This window comes from Tachyglossus aculeatus, chromosome 18, assembly GCF_015852505.1.
Source record: "Tachyglossus aculeatus isolate mTacAcu1 chromosome 18, mTacAcu1.pri, whole genome shotgun sequence".
Taxonomy (NCBI): domain Eukaryota; kingdom Metazoa; phylum Chordata; class Mammalia; order Monotremata; family Tachyglossidae; genus Tachyglossus; species Tachyglossus aculeatus.
In genome coordinates this window covers 26,073,125-26,089,399 of record NC_052083.1, presented here as the reverse complement: position 1 = coordinate 26,089,399, position 16,275 = coordinate 26,073,125, and the positions used below count along the sequence as shown (strand labels likewise).

Genomic DNA, 16,275 nt, shown 5'->3' with positions numbered 1-16,275 from the left:
CATCAAACAAAAACTCCTTATCATCTGCTTTAAGTTCCTCAATAAGCTCTCCCCTCCCTACCTTACCTCACTGATTCTACTACAACCCAATCTGTACACTCCTTTCTAACACCAACCTAATCTCTGTACTTCGATCTCATCTATCTCGCTGCCGAACCCTTGCCCAGGTCCTCCTTCCGGCCTGAAACTCCCTCCTCCTTCAAGGCTGACAGACCATGACTCTCTCTATCTTGCAAACCCTCCTGCAACTATAACTCCTCCAAGATGTCTTCCTTGACTAAATCCTCATTTTCCCTGCTGAGCACAGCAGTAAACCAGCTATGAAATGAACCGGATTGAAAGCAAGCCTCTCTTTCATGAGACTGGTTTGTCCCCTGTAAAGGGGAGCTCCAGCTCCCTTGGTGGTGTAACTTAGTGGAAAGCACGCAGGCCTGGGAGTCAGGAGACCTATGTTCTAATCCCCACTTTGCTACTTGTCTGCTGTGAGACCTTGGATGAGTCACTTAACTTTTTGTGCCTCAGTTTCCTCATCTATAAAATGGAGATTTAATACCTTACTTCCCTCTCTCTTTGTGTAGCCCCTTGTAAGGCAGAGACAGTGTCTGATCTGATTGTAGTCTCTACCGCAGCGTTTAGCGCAGTTCTTGGCACACAGTGTGAGATTAGTTAATACCACAATTACTATTATTGTTACTGAGAATAAACAGGGAAAGGCTGTTTCAGTTTTACTTTGAATTTTGGCAGAAATCTGCAAACAGAGGTGAATACCCATTCCAAAGAGGGAGAAATTCAAAAAGGGTTTCTGGCAGTGGGAGAATGAATTTAAAATATAAGCCAAATGGCAGTTTATACATACACTTATAATAAACAGATCCCCCCAAACCTACACAGACCCAGATACACACACTCTCCTTCCCCACCCACAACTCTCTCATCTGATCCTCAAATGGGTCCTGAGAGAGGAGGGTTTTGAGGGAGTCTAAGGAATCTGGGGAGAAGGTTTTTCAGGTGTATATGAGATCTGGAAGGAGAGTGTTGTGAGGAAAGCTCTGAGGGAGTCCAGGAGGAGGCAGAAGTACTTTCTCCAGAGAAGCAGTGTGGCTGAATGGAAAGAGCACGGGCCTGAGGATCAGAGAAACTGGGTTCTATTCCTGGCTCCGCCACTTGCTGGCTATGTGACCTAGGGCAAGTCATTTAACTTCTCTGGGCCTCAGTTTCCTCATCTGCAAAATGGAGATTCAGTATTTGTTCTCCCGCCTACCTGGACTGTGAGCCCAATGCGGGGCCAGATTATCTTGTATCTACCCCCGTTTAGAACAGTACTTGGCATTGAGTAAGAGGTTAAATAATAATAATTATGGCGTTTGTTAAGTGCTTACTATATGCCAGGCACTGTACTAGACACTGGGGTGGATATAAGCTAATTGGGTAGGACACAGTTGCTGTTTCAAGTGGGGCTCACAGCTCAATCCCCATTTTACAGATGAGGGGACCGAGGCCCAGAGAAGTAAAGTGACTTGCTCAAAGTCACACAGCAGACAAGTGGCAGAGTCATATTAGAACCCATGACCTTCTGACTCCCAGACAGGTGCTCTATTCACTATGCTACACCCACACATCCCCTCTTCTCTCCAGTTCAGAACCAGGGTGGGCAGGAGGGAAATGGTTTGGGAGCAAGGCCTGGATGGTGGCATGGCCTGGGGGACTGAGTTAATGGCTACAGTCACGTGGCAGAACGTTTGCCAGGTGGATGGATGACGGGAACCGGGGCAGGGAGTTTCCAGTGGCTTTGGTGATCTAGCTTGAGTCTTGGTGGGGCTCTGACTGTTGCTAATAATAATAATAAAAAAAATTGTGGTATGTGTTCAGCATTTAGAATGTGCCAGGCACTGTTCTAAGCGCTTGGGGTAGATTCAAGCTAAGCAGCTTGGACGCAGTCCAGGTCCCACATGGGGCTCACAGTCTTAATCCCTATTTTACAGATGAGATAACTGAGGCACAGGGAAGTTAAACGACTTGCCCAAGGTCACATAGCAGACAAGTGGCAGAACCAGAACCAGACTCAGGACCTTCTGACTCCCAGAAGAAGTCAGACTTGTCCAAGGTCATGCTCTAACCATTATGCCACTCTCTAGAAGCAGAGCCTAGTTTTGGTCAAGGCGGGGAGACAGAGTCTCTCAGGAGGTATAAGAAAAAATCTTGCGAGATCATCCAAAATTTCTGGAGGAGGTTCAGGGTGGAGGGGATTTTATTTGATGAGTTCATTAATCCCAACACTCCTGATTCCTTATGGAATGTAAAGCACCGAGGGAAAGGGCAATTAAAGAGGCAAGGAAGCTGCAGGCAAGGCATTCTGGGAAAGCACCAGGCACAGCCCCATCTCACCAACTCAGAGTTTGTGTAGGACAGTTCTTCAGTCGTACGCTTGCTAAAAAGGTCAAATTTTCCAGTGAAGAAATGAACTGTTTCTTTCATTGATTCTGAAAACCCCCCTGGTCACATGTATTAAAAGTAGCCTTCCCTTCACTTTCATGTGAACATCTTGTCATTGCCAAGAAATGGTCTGAAATTCTCCTAAGTAGTCCTTTTTAAAACACTCTTCATATGGAGTTTCATTTTTCTAAGCGATAATGGCAGGAATTAAAAACCAAAAAACAAACATAACAACTTAGAAGCATCCTCAAGAGGTTAAGACAGTAAATTATCTATGTTCCTGGTCTCAAAAGCACTGGTTTGGTGACAGGAAGAAGAACCAAGGGATCAGGTCAGGGTGACGCAGAAGGGAGTGGGAGAAGAGGAAAGGGAGGTTTAATCAGGGACGGCCTCTTGGAGGAGATATGCCTTCAATAAGGCTTTGAAGGGGGAGAGAATAATTGTCTGTCAGATTGGAGGAGGAAGGGTGTCCCGGGCCGGAGGCAGGACACGGTCAAGGGGTGGGCAGTGAGATAGACGAGTTGGAGGTACAGTGAGAAGGTTAGCATTAGAGGAGCTAAGTGTGCGGGTTGGGTTGTAGTAGGAGAGGAGTGAAATGAGGTAGGAGGAGGCAAGGTGATTGACTGCTTTAAAACCAATGGTGAGGGTGTTTTGTTTGATACGGAGGTGAATGGGCAACCACTGGAGTTTCATGAGGAGTTGGGAAGCATGTCCTGAACACTTTTGTAGTAGAATGATCCAAGCAGCAGAAGTAAGTATGGACTGGAGCAGGAAGAGACAGGAGGCTGAGGTCAGCAATAATCCAGATGGGATAGGATGCGTGATTGTATTAACACGGCCGCAGTTTGGATGGAGAGGAAAGGGTGGATTTTAGCGATGTTGTGAAGGCGGGCCCTACAGGATTTAGTGATGGATTGAATGTGTGGACTGAATAAGAGAAAGGCATCAAGGATAACTACAAGGACATGAAACAGGAAGGATGGCAGTGCCGACTACAGTGATGGGAAAGTCACGGGGAGGAAGGAGTTTGGGTGGGAAAATAAGGAGTTCTGTTTTGGTTGTTTAAAACTTGAGGTGAGGGAGGACATTCAAATAGAGATGTCTCGAAGGCAACAGGAAATTTGAGACTTCAAAGAGGGAGCGAGATCAGGCCTGGAGATATAGATTTAGGTATCATCCACATAGAGGTGGTAGTTAAAGCCATAGGAGTGAATGTATTCTCCAAGGGAGTGAGTGTAAATGGAGAATAGAAGCGGACCCAGAGGGACACCACAGTTAGGGGGTGGGAGGCATGGAAGGAGTTTATGAAGGAGACTGAAAATGAATGGCCAGAGAGATGAGAGGAGAACCAGGAGAGGACAGTCAGTGAAGTCAAGGTTGGGTAACGTTTCCAGGAGAAGGAGGTGATCCACAGTGTCGAAGGCATCTGAGAGATCAAGGAGGATTAGGATGGAGTAGAGACCATTGGATTTGGCAAGAAGGTGATCACCGGTGACCTTTGAGAGGGCGGTTTCTGTGGAGTGAAAGGGACAGAAGCCAGATTGGAGGGGTTCAAGAAGAGAATTGGCGAAGAGGAATTTGAGACAGTGGGTGTTGACAGCTTACCTGAGGATTTTGGAGAGGAATAGTAGGAGGGAGATGGGGCGATAACTGGAGGGAGCCTTGGGTTCAAGAGAGGGTTTTTAGGATAGGGGAGACATGGGCATGTTTGAAAGCAGTGGGAAAGAAGCCCATGGAGAGCAAACAGTAGAAGATGGCTGCTAGGGAGTGAAGAAGTGGGGGTGGGGGGGAAGAGTTTTGATAAGGTGCAAAGGAATGGGGTCAGACGTGCAGGTGGAAGGGGTGGATTTTGAGAGGAGGCAGGAGTTCTCCTCTAGAGATACTGCTGGGAAGGAAGGTTTCATTGGTAGGGCAGAGAGCGCTCCAGAGGTTTGGTTGGATGCCTGAAGAAGAGGAGAAGGATTCTCACTCCTGCTTCAAAACCTTTAGGGTCACGTCCTCGAGGTGGGCCACACAGCCAACCCTAGGTGGGGTAGCCCCCAACATCCCTCCTTGAGTTTTCACAGATAGTTTTGACATGTTTTCTAAAGTCAGAGGAGTACAGTGTTCTGCACACAGTAAGCACTCAATAAATACAATTAAATGAATGGACATCAAGGGAGCTCAAATTCCCTTCTAAATCCCTCACAGTGATGCTAGTTTCACCCTGCTGACACATTTTTAGCTCTCCCTCTGCTATTACAAATACCACAGTGATTAGTATTAGCACTGTTATTACCACCTTTGCTAAAGTCCTGCCCACTCCATTCTTCTGCCCACCACACTGGGCTACTTCACAGACTTCCACCTTCCTCCTCTCTGGGCTCCCCACCCCCTATCCCCCCTCTCCAACCCGTCCCCCTCCCAACCCCCGGTTCTCCCCCAGCCTGACCCCATTCCTGGGTCCCTCCCCCCCAACCCTATCCTAGCCCGGATCCCTGGGCCACTCAGCGTGGCTTAGGTTTGGGAGTCAGAGGATGAAGGTTCTAATCCCAGCTCTGCCACTTGTCTGCTGTGTGACTTTGGGCATGCCATTTCACTTCTCTGTGCCTCAGTTAACTCATCTGTAAAATGGGGACTAAGACTGTGAGCCCCATGTGAGTCAACCTGATGACCTTGAATCTAGCCCATCTCTGAGAACAGTGCTTGGCACATAGAAAGTGTTTTAATAAATACTATTATTAGTAGTATGGGGAAACAGCGTGGCTCAGTGGAAAGAGCCCAGGCTTGGGAGTCAAAGGTCATGGGTTCTAATCCCTGCTCCACCACATGTTTGTTGTGTGACCTTGGGCAAGTCACTTAACTTCTCTGAGCCTCAGTTACCTCATCTGTAAAATGGAGATTAAGACTGTGAGCCCCACGTGGGACAACCTGATCACCTTGTATCCCTCCAGCGCTTAGAACAGTGCTTTGCACATAGTAAGCACTTAAAAATGCCACTATTATTATTATTATTATTACATGGGACAGGGACTGTGCCCAACTTGTATCTACTCCAGCACCAGGACACTGCTTGGTACATAGTAGTGCTTAGAACAGTGCTTGGCACCTAATAAGCATGTGGCTTAGTGGAAGGAGCACACGCTTGGGAGTCAGAGGTCATGGGTTCTAATCCTGGCTCCACCACCTGTCAGCTGTGTGACTTGGGGCAAGCCACTTCACTTCTCTGTGCCTCAGTTAGCTCATCTGTAAAATGAGGATTACGACTGTGAGCCCCACGTGGGACAACCTGATGACCTTGTGTGTACCCCAGAGCTTAGAACAGTGTTTGGCACATAGAAGGAGCTTAACAAATACCATCATTATTATTATTAACAAACACCATCATCGTTATTACTATTATTAAACCCAGTTCCATGCCTGACTCCCAGCCTGGGCCCCTCCCCATCCTGCCTTGGGCTGACCCTGGTCCTGAGCCCTCCTTGACCCCCCCAGCGCTTAGAACAGTGCTTTGCACATAGTAAGCACAGCCCAGTCTCGGTCCCCAGGCCCCAGCTCCCAAGCCTCACCCGCAGAAGACGAGGCAGGGCCTGTGATTGATGCGGTGGTCTGAGCGGCGGCGGCCCAGGTCCTGCCACAGGTCCCTGGCGGCAGTGCCCGCCAGGATGAGCAGCAGCGGGCCCAGGCCCAGCTCGGGCTGGAAGGCGTTGAGGGCCGGCACTAGGTTGAGTAGGGCGATGCCCACGAAGTACACGTTGGCCAGGCGGTGGAACTGCTCGAAGAGGTTCTTGGGCAGGAAGGACAGCGCCGTGTACTTGGCCGTTCGCAGTTGGTTGTTGGCCACAGATGGGGGCTGAGGCCGGCGGGGGGGTCCCCCTGGCTTTGAGCCCCCTGGACTCTCCCGCCCCGGCTGGACCAGGTTGGACCGCACAATTCGCCCAGAGCAACTAGGCCTCTGTTTCTGCCTCAGGCCCTGCCCCTCTCCGGCTCTCTGCCTCGGCTTCCATCTCTGCCCCAGTCTCTCCTCCTGTCTCCCCTCCTGTCTCTGCTCCCATCTCTGCCTCTGCCCCTGTATCTCCTCCTGTCTCTGCCCCGTTCTTGTCTCTCCTTCTGCCTCTCCTCCTGTTCTTGTCTCTCCTCTTTTCTCTGCTCCCATCTCTGCCTCTGCTCCTGCCCTTGTCTCTGCCCCTCCTCTTGTCTCTCCTCCTGTCTCTGCTCCCATCTCTGCCTCTGCCTCTGCTCCTGCTTTCGTCTCTGCCCCTGTTCTTGTCTCTCCTTCTGCCTCTCCTCCTGTTCTTGTCTCTCCTCTTTTCTCTGTTCCCATCTCTGCCTCTGGTCCCATCTCTGCCCCTCCCCTGGACTCCCCTCCTGTGCCTGCCCCGGGCGGCGGCCCTGGGGGGCGCGGGGGGTGGGCAGGAGTCGGGCTCGGACCTCCCTGCCCGCGGCCCCTCCGCCCGGACCCATCCGGGCCCCGCACCGCGCCGGTCTAAGGGGGCTAAGAAGGGGGCTAAGGAAGGGGGCAGCGCGTTCCCAAACCACCCGCTGCTCCGCTTCCCCACGAGCCCCCAAGACCAGGCCACGCCCCCAGGCACGCCCCCAGACCCCCGGGCACGCCCCCGGACACGCCTCTAGACGCTCTCTTCATCTTCCCAACCTGGATGAAATCACACCTCCTTCAGGAGGTCTTCCCTGACTAATATTTCCCTCTTCTATCCTCCAGATTCCACTTCAGTCCTAAAACCCTTAAGCCCTTAAATACTCACAACCCCCATAGTGAAGCCCTTCTAATAATAATAATAATAATGATAGTATTTGTTAAGTGCTTACTATGTGCCAAGCACTGTTCCAAGCACTGGGGGGGATACAAGGTGATCAGGTTGTCCCACGTGGGGTTCCTTATATATCCTTATAATAATAATAATAACAGTGATGACATTTATTAAGCACTTACTATGTGCAAAGCACTGTTCTAAGCACTGGGGAGGTTACAAGGTGATCAGGTTGTCCCATGGGGTGCTCATAGTTTTAATCCCCATTTTACAGATGAGGAAACTGAGAAGTTAAGTGACTTTTAGACTGTGAGCCCACTGTTGGGTAGGGACTGTCTCTATATGTTGCCAACTTATACTTCCCAAGCACTTAGTACAGTGCTCTGCACACAGTAAGTGCTCAATAAATACGATTGATGATGACTTGCTCAAAGTCACACAGCTGACAGTTGGTGGAGGCAGGATTTGAACCCATGACCTCTGACTCCAAAGCCTGGGCTCTTTCCACTGAGCCACGCTGCTTGTCATAGTGGGCTATATTTGCCTATCTGAAATTTAAATGTCTACCTCCTCTGCTTGTCTGTGAGCTCCCAGAGGGCAGGAATCATGTTTTCTAATTCTGTTGTATTCAAATGCTTAGTACAATGCCCTAACCCCAAAAGGCCCTCAATAATTGCTATTAATTATTCCATTCATTCCTTTATTCATTTTTTACCTCCTTTGTTACCACTGGAGTCTAGGCATTCCCTCTTGTTGTCACTATACATAGACTACCCCTGTCTTCTTGTCTCCCCCATTATTTTCTAAGCTCCTCAAAGACAGGGACAGAGTGCTGTACTCTGAGTCTATATTCTAAGCACCTAATACAGTGTACTGGATGTAGTAGGTGCCCAGTGCTTAGAACAGGGCTTTGCACATAGTAAGCACATAATAAATGTCATTATTATTATTATTATGACAGCAATGATGCACCTTCACTTACAGCCTACCTAGACCCACACACACCCAGGTATCTAAATACACACTCACACACATCACATACACCTAGACTTCCAAGTACAACTACTCATAGACAGACCCAGGTACAGTCCCCAGGCCCTAGATGCAATAATAACAATTACGGTATTCGTTAAGCTCTTACTCTATATCGAACACTGTACTAAAAGTGCCTGGGTTGTAGTTGTCTTATGCTGTCGTGTCCGACCCATAGCGACGCTACAGATACATCTCTCCCAGAATGCCCCACTTCCATCTGCAATTGTTCTGGTAGTGTATCCTTAGAGTTTTCTTGGTAAAAATACAGAAGCAGTTTACCATCGCCGCTTTCCGCACAGTAAACAAGTCTCTGCCTTCGACTCTCTCCCACGCCGCTGCTGCCCAGCACAGGGGAGTTCTGACTTGTAGCAGGTTGCCTGCCAATCACTAGCCACTGCCCAAGCTAGGAATGGACTGGGTAGGCCTCTGCTTGACTCTCCCTACTGTAGTCATGACTGGTAGAGTACTGGAAACTCTCTAAGTGCGACCCTGAGAGGGAATTTGATAATCTCTTACTTTGTATCAAACACTGCATAAGCGCCTGAATAGATACAAGTTAAGTTGTAATCAACTTATCTTTGATATGACTCAGTTACCTCACCTTTAAAATGGGGATTAAGACTGTAAGCCCCATGGGGAACATGGGCTGTATCCAAACTGATTTCCTCGCATCTATCCCAGTGCTTAGTACAGTCCCTGACACATAGTAAGCGCTTAACACCATAAAAAAGAGTTGAACCCAGTCCCTGTCCCACATGGGACTCACAGTTTAAGTAGGAGGGAGAACAGGTTGTGAATCTTCATTTTGCAGTCGAGGAAACTGAAGCACAGAGAAGTGATGTGATTTGCCCTAGGTCACACGGCAAATGACATTCAGGATTAGAACCCGGGCCTCTGACTTCCATGCCTGTGCACGCAGGTGCGCGTGCACACACACACACACACACTCATGAACTGGAATGGGATATTAAGTTTTCAGTTCTTGAAATCATAAATGTGCAACTACTAATGTCCTCCCAGTTCAAAGGGTTGGGAAGCATTGGGGGGGGGGGGGGGGAGAGAGAGAGAGAGAGAGAGAGAGAGAGAGAGAGAGAGAGAGAGAGAGTTCATTGTAGTCTTCCTGACTCCCAAATCTTGGAAGGGATTCCAAGGATGTCCCACACACATCCAAACCTCAAGGTGGGAGTTAAATGTCTATTGCCCAAAGTCTCCACTTATATTCAAACAGCAGAGTGTAAATCTCCTGAGAGTATTATGTGGGCACAAAATATTTCCTTTCAAAATAGCCCATTGGAGCAGCAGATTTCAGAACTTTGGCTGATGCAGTCTGCCCCAGTAAAGAGCCCTGCATTAATCAGATTTACAATGAGGCTGATTTTAGATAGAATAATCTGGAGTGTGGGTCTAGCCTTCTAAGAGAAACATCCGCTGCCCACAGTCACCCAGGTCTCTGGAAACTGGACTCCAGAGTTAGTTCTATCTTGGCTAAATTCTTACAATGGATTCAGTGAGGTGGACATCAAAGGAGGAGAAGTGCAATTATTTGTTTTAATTTCTTTCAATTTCCTCTGAAGAAGTGTGGCTCTCATGAGGCCTTCCGTGTTAATCCTGCTAGGGTTTGTGATCTGAGGTGAGTCTCCCAGAGCTGATTAAACTTTCTGTTCCAAACTGGTCAGAAGCAGTTACCCTTGGATTCAAATTTTCTCCTAGGTCTTGTAGCAGAGAAGCCCAGCACCTGAGCACCTAAGGAAGCGAGGGACAGATTTCTTCCTGATTCCTCTCTCTCCAGAGAGCAAATCTGGTGTCCCGAACCGTGAGATCGAATTACTGTTTGCATTCATATTTGCTACAGCTGAAATGGCTGTTACTAATGATTGCGAGATTATCCAGCTCATAAAGCCCAGCTGCAATGATGTAGACTTCCACTCTGTTTCATAGGCTGAGCCATCCCCCTTCAGGACAGACGTGTGTGTTTATTCAGTGCTAGTGCCCCTGTAAGCCCTTTGGTAATAATAAGAGTAATTATGGCATTTGTTAAGTGCTTACTATGTGCCAGACACCGTTCTAAGTTCTGGGGTGGTTACAAGATAATTGAATTGGAAACCATCCCTGTCCCACTTAGGGCTCAGAGTCTTAACCCAATTTTACAGAGGAGGGAACTGGGCCCAAAGAAGTGACTTGTTCAAGGTCACACAGCAGACATGTGGCAGAGCCAGGATAGGTCACAGGTTCTAATCCCAGCTCTGCCACTTATCAGCTGTGTGACTTTGGGCAAGTCACTTAACTTCTCTGGGCCTCAGTTCCCTCATCTGTAAAATGGGGATTAAGACTCTGAGCCCCACTTGGGACAACCTGATTACCTTGTATCTCCCCCAGAGCTTAGAACAGTGCCTGGTGCATAGTAAATGCTTAACAAATACCATCATTATAAGCACTTAGTACAGTGCTCTGCACAGAGTAAGCACTCAATAAATACTATTGAATGAACAAATGAATTAGAACCCATGACCTTCTGACTTCCAGGCCCATGCTCTATCGACTACACCATGTTGTTCCTCATGGACATTAATGTGGTGGTACTGGGGCTGGGGTAAGTGTCCAAATACTTAAGGGGTATAATAATAATAATAATAATAATAGTAATAACAATAATGATAATAATAATGCTTTTGTTAAGCACTTACTATGTACCGTGCACTGTACTGAGCACAGGGTAAATATGAGAAAATCAGGTCTCACAAAGTGTTCACAGTCCAAAAAGGAGTGAGAACTGCTATTGAATCTCCATTTTGCAGATGAGAGAACTGAGGCAAAGAGATGTGAAATGACTCATCCAAGGTGACCCATTAGGCAAGTGACAGAGCCAGTATTAGAACCCTTCTCACACGCCAAGGCCACTTTGCACCATTCCACCTTCTCCATCTTTCTTTTTTCTGTCCTTCAGAGCCCATATCCCCGGCCTCTACCATCCACTCCAGATTCTAGTAACAGTCATCTACTGCCCCCTCAAGTCCCACCTCCAACTTTTTTTTAACCATTTTGATCTCTTTTTCACATTTTTTTCCTTTTTCTCCATCCCTACATTGAAATATGGGGACTTCAGTATCCACATAGATGTTCCTGATGACCCTTCTGCTGCCCGCCTTCTATCACTCCTCAACTCCACTGACCTCCTGCTCCACCCCACCTCACCCATTCACCAATCTGGACCCGCACTCGAACTCATCATCTCTAACCACTGCACACCTCTACCCTCACCAATTTTGAAATCCCTCTGTCTGATCACAACGTTGTCACTTGCCTTCTCTCCCACAAAACTTCTCCCCAAAATCTGTACTTATCCCCCTCAGAGACCTCTCATCATTTGACCCCATCTGGTTTTCCCAAGTTATCATGACCCATTTAGCCTCCAAACCTAAACTACCTTCCCTTGATGACCAAATTGACCCACTCAACACCACCTTCTCAACTATAATCAACTCAATTGCACCTCTATCCCTTTGTCTATCTTGTACCACTAACCCACAGCCCTAGGTCACCTTCACAGTCCATCTCCTTTTCTCTTATGCCCGAGCCTCAGAGCACTGCTGGAGGAAGTTTAGACACCAGGCCGATTTCATCCACTTCAAATTTACCCGTGCGGGCTTTAACTTTGCCTCTCTTCTGCTCAGAAAAAATATTTCTCCATCCTTATTGACACCCAACCCCATCACCCTCCCCATTTTGTCCAGAATTTTAACTCCTTCCTCAAACTCCCTGCCCCCCGCACCCCCCATCCATTGCCCTAATGACCGGGCCACCTACTTTGAGAAAATTGACTCTGTCAGGCATGATCTCCCTAAAATCTCCCCTGTTCCTCCCCAGTCCCTCCCCCTCCTGCCCCTTCTTCAACTTTTCCATCTTTCCCAGAAGTATTTCAAGAGGAGATCTGCTTTCTCTCAAAATCCCCCCCTTCACCTGTGCATCTGACCCCACCTTTTCACACCTTATCAAAACACTTGCTCCCCTCCCTTCTTCTCTAATTGTCATCTTCATCTGTTTGCTCTTCAGTGGCTTCTTCCCCACTGCTTTCAAACATGCCCATGTCTCCCCCCTCCTAAAAAAACCCTCCCTTGACCCCATGGTTCCTTCCAGTTATCGCCCCATCTCCCTCATACCATTCCTCTCCAAACTCCTTGAGCAAGTTGTCTTCAACAGCCTCCTCAATTCCCTCTCCTCCAATTCTCTCCTTAACCCCCTCCAATCTGGCTTCCATCCCCTTCACTCCAAAGAGACCACCCTTTCAAAGGTCACAAATGATCATCTTCTCGACAAATCCAGTGGCCTCTACTCCATCCTAATCTCCCTCGACCTCTCAGCTGCCTTCCACACTGTCAACCACCCCCTTCTTCTGAGACCATTATCCTTCTCCTGGGACCATTCAGCTTCACTGACACTGTCCTCTCCTGGTTCTCCTCTTAGTCTCCTTCGTGGGCTCCTCCTCTGCCTCCCACCCCCCTGAATATGGGTGCCCTTCAAGGTTCAGTTCTGGGTCCCCTTTAATTCTCCATCTACACCCACTCACTTGAAGAACTCATTTGCTCCCATGGTTTCAACTATAATTGCATTTGTTAAGCGCTTACTATGTGCCAAGCAAGCAGCCTGGCTTAGTGGAAAGAGCACGGGCTTGGGAGTCAGAGGTTGTGGGTTCTAATCCCAGCTCAGCCACTTATCAGCTGTGTAACTTTGAGCAGGTCATTTGATTTCTCTGGGCCTCAGTTACCTCATCTGTAAAATGGGGATTAAGACTGTGAGCCCCACGTGGGACAACCTGATGACCTTGTATCTACCCCAGCACTTAGAACAGTGCTTCATTCATTCATTCATTCAATCATATTTATTGAGCACTTACTGTGTGCGGAGCACCGTACTAAGCACTTGGAAAGTACAATTTGGCAACAGATAGAGACAATCCCTACCCAATGACAGGCATCCAAGCACTTCTATTTTGCCTTGATTACTGTATCAGCCTCTTTGCTGACTTTCCTGCCTCCTGCCTCTCCCCACTCCAGTCCATATTTCACTCTGCTGCCTGGATCATTTTTCTACAAAAACATTCAGGCCATGATTCCCCATTCCTCCATACACCACCGCATCAAACAGAAACTCCTCACCATCGACTTTAAATCACCTTGCCCTCTCCTATATCACCTTGCTTCTCTCCTACTACAAACCAGCCCACACACTTCACTCCTCTAATGCCAACCTACTCACTGTACCTTGATCTCGTCTATCTCACTGCCAGTCTCTCACCCATGCCCTGCCTCTGGGCTGGAACGCTGTCCCTTTTCATATCCAATGGACAATTACTCTCCCCTGCTTCAAAGCCTTATTGAAAACATGTCTTCCAAGAAGCCTTAACTGACTAAGCCCTCCTTTCCTCTTCTTCCACTCCCTTCTGTATCACACCCCCAGCCCCACTTATGTATATATACAGAGAGAGAGAGAAGCAGCGTGGCTCAGTGGAAAGAGCCTGGGCTTTGGAGTTAGAGGTCATGGATTCATCAGGTCATGGGTTCAAATCCCAGCTCTGCCAATTGTCAGCTGTGTGACTTTGGGCAAGTCACTTCACTTCTCTGTGCCTCAGTTACCTCATCTGTAAAATGGGGATTAAAGACTGTGAGCACCCCCGTGGGACAACCTGATCACCTTGTAACTTCCCCAGTGCTTAGAACAGTGCTACACATAGTAAGCACTTAATAAATGCCATTATTATTATTATTGATTATATATCAACAATTTATCTATATTAATGTCTATCTCCCCTTCTAAACTGTAAGCTCACTGTGGGCAGGGAATATGTCTAATATTGTTGTGCTGTACTCTCTTACGTGCTTAGTGCAGTGTCCTGCACACAGTAAGTGCTCAATAAATACAACTGATTGATTGTTTTGCGGGGAATCTAAAGTAATCAGACAATTTTGGGCCAAAATGTTTTCACCATTTTTCAGGGAGGTGTATAATAATAATAATAATAATGACATTTATTAAGTGCTTACGATGTGCAAAGCACTGTTCTAAGTGCTGGGGAGATTACAAGGTGATCAGGTTGTCCCATGGGGGGCTCACAGTCTTAATCCCCATTTTACAGATGAGGTAACTGAGGCACAGAGAAGTTAAGTGACTTGCCCAAAGTCACACAACTAACAATTGGCGGAGCTGAGATTTGAACCCATGACTTCTGACTCCAAAGCCCATGCTCGTGAGGTTGTACATATGAAGACCACTTTCAGCTCTGAATATGCATGGTTTTCCAGCTCTGAATATACATGGTTTTCCAGCTAATAATAATGCACGTTTAGTACCATTTTATAAGTGTGAGATCCTTGGAATGAGTTCAATATTTACTTTCTGTTTATGTATACAGAGCTGGTGTCTAATTTGAGTTCACAGGGGCTGAACTCAGGATCACGTCTCATCCAAGACAGCTTCCTTGATTAAACTCTCATTTTCCCTCCTCCCTCCTCCCTCTCTTATGTGCTTAGATATGTACCCACTAAGCACTTGATATTCGCCATGCCTAAGTCACACCGCACTTATGTACAAATAATTAATTTTAATGTCTGTCTCCCCTTCTAGACTGTAGGCTCCTTGTGGGCAGGGAATACGCCTGCCAAGTCTGTTTATTTGAACTTTCCTAAATACTTAATGCACTGTTCTGCACACAGAAAAGGCTCAGTGAATGCCCTCTGTCTTCATATCTGATAAACGATTACTCTCCCCACTTTCAGAGACTTATTAAAGAGACATCTTCTTCAAGAGGCCTTTCCTAAGCTCTCATTTCCTCTTCTCTCACTCCCTTCTCTGTCGCCCTTGCACTTGGATCTACACCCTTTAACCAAAAACTTTGGCTTTTAAGAGAAATTTATCAACATTCTCAGCTCAGTCTGTAATAGCAGTACTTGGGTTGCCCATCTAGTACATTCCCTGGGCCAATTTGGGAGGAGGGGAGGAGAAACCTATGTAGTAGGTCTAATCTTCTTCAGTGTATTCTATGCAATCCTACAGGAAGACATTACAAAAGAACCAGAGATTTTTCCTCTCAAAGAATGTGATTTTCAGTAGACCAAGATAGATGAGATTGAAAATCATCCTTCAAATGAACATCCCCTCTGTGGTTTAGCTGGGTGTTGATGCTACACTAATTGCCCACAACTGAACCAAAACATCCCAAACTCATCATTTCTTGATTGAATAACCATCCCCTGCAAAATCGTGTTCCATCTATAGTAAACTGATTTTCCCTTTCAGAGTTAGTTTCAGCATTGAGCCTCAAAATGAACTCCATCATTTTTGATGGAGGCAAAATATTTGTGCCATTTATTTGATAAATAAAGAATAATCACCTCGCTATATTTTTCTTCACATACTTAAGCCATAGAATAATTTATCACAGTTGTTGCTATGGATTACACCCCAAATTGGAGATGTCCATAGTAAAGTGTTAAATAGCAGGGATCCACTGTTGGATGTTTTGGGAACAAACAGGGTTTGCACAATCTACCTAAGGAATTCATTTAAAGAGGTTATAATACCTCAATTTCATGTGCATTGGCCTAAATTTGAAACTGTATATAAATTATATACTTAGTGCAGTAGAAAATATCACTAAATTACTTTCACTTCGACTGCATCATTATTCCAGAACTATTGCTTTTCAACGCACCAAGAGACTTAAAATAAACTAATAAAAAAATCAAGGGGAAGAAAAAGCTATTAAGCTGAACTTATGTAATATTATAATATGTGGTATTTGGCAATTTTTATTGATACAGATTTGGGCACATCTGTATAATTCATTTTTCTGCAGCTAATGAATAATGCTGTTATTCCAATTTCTTAGTAACAAAATTGGGGAAAGACTCAATATATGAAATAATAATTGTAATGTGCTGAAAGGGTTGATGAAAAATTAGAAGTTTTCCTTCCATGCTTCAGTGAAACAACACAAAACTCATCTCCCACCGATCATTCCTCTGCAAACTGCTTGAGTGAGTTGTCTACAGCCACTATTTCAAGT

The 16,275-nt window shown here is 46.6% G+C and overlaps 1 protein-coding gene across 1 annotated transcript in view; it reads right to left on the bottom strand.

The window, feature by feature from the left end:
* ATP10A (ATPase phospholipid transporting 10A (putative)) overlaps positions 1-6,876 on the bottom strand; it is a 95,342-nt gene extending 88,466 nt beyond the window's left edge. Inside the window, exons 1-2 of the mRNA XM_038760118.1 lie at positions 6,844-6,876; positions 5,982-6,451 (exon numbers count right to left, since the gene is read on the bottom strand). Of these exons, the coding sequence (XP_038616046.1) occupies positions 5,982-6,451; positions 6,844-6,876 (503 nt within the window). The remainder of the gene's footprint in view (positions 1-5,981; positions 6,452-6,843) is intronic.
* Between the last annotated feature and the right edge of the window lie 9,399 nt (positions 6,877-16,275).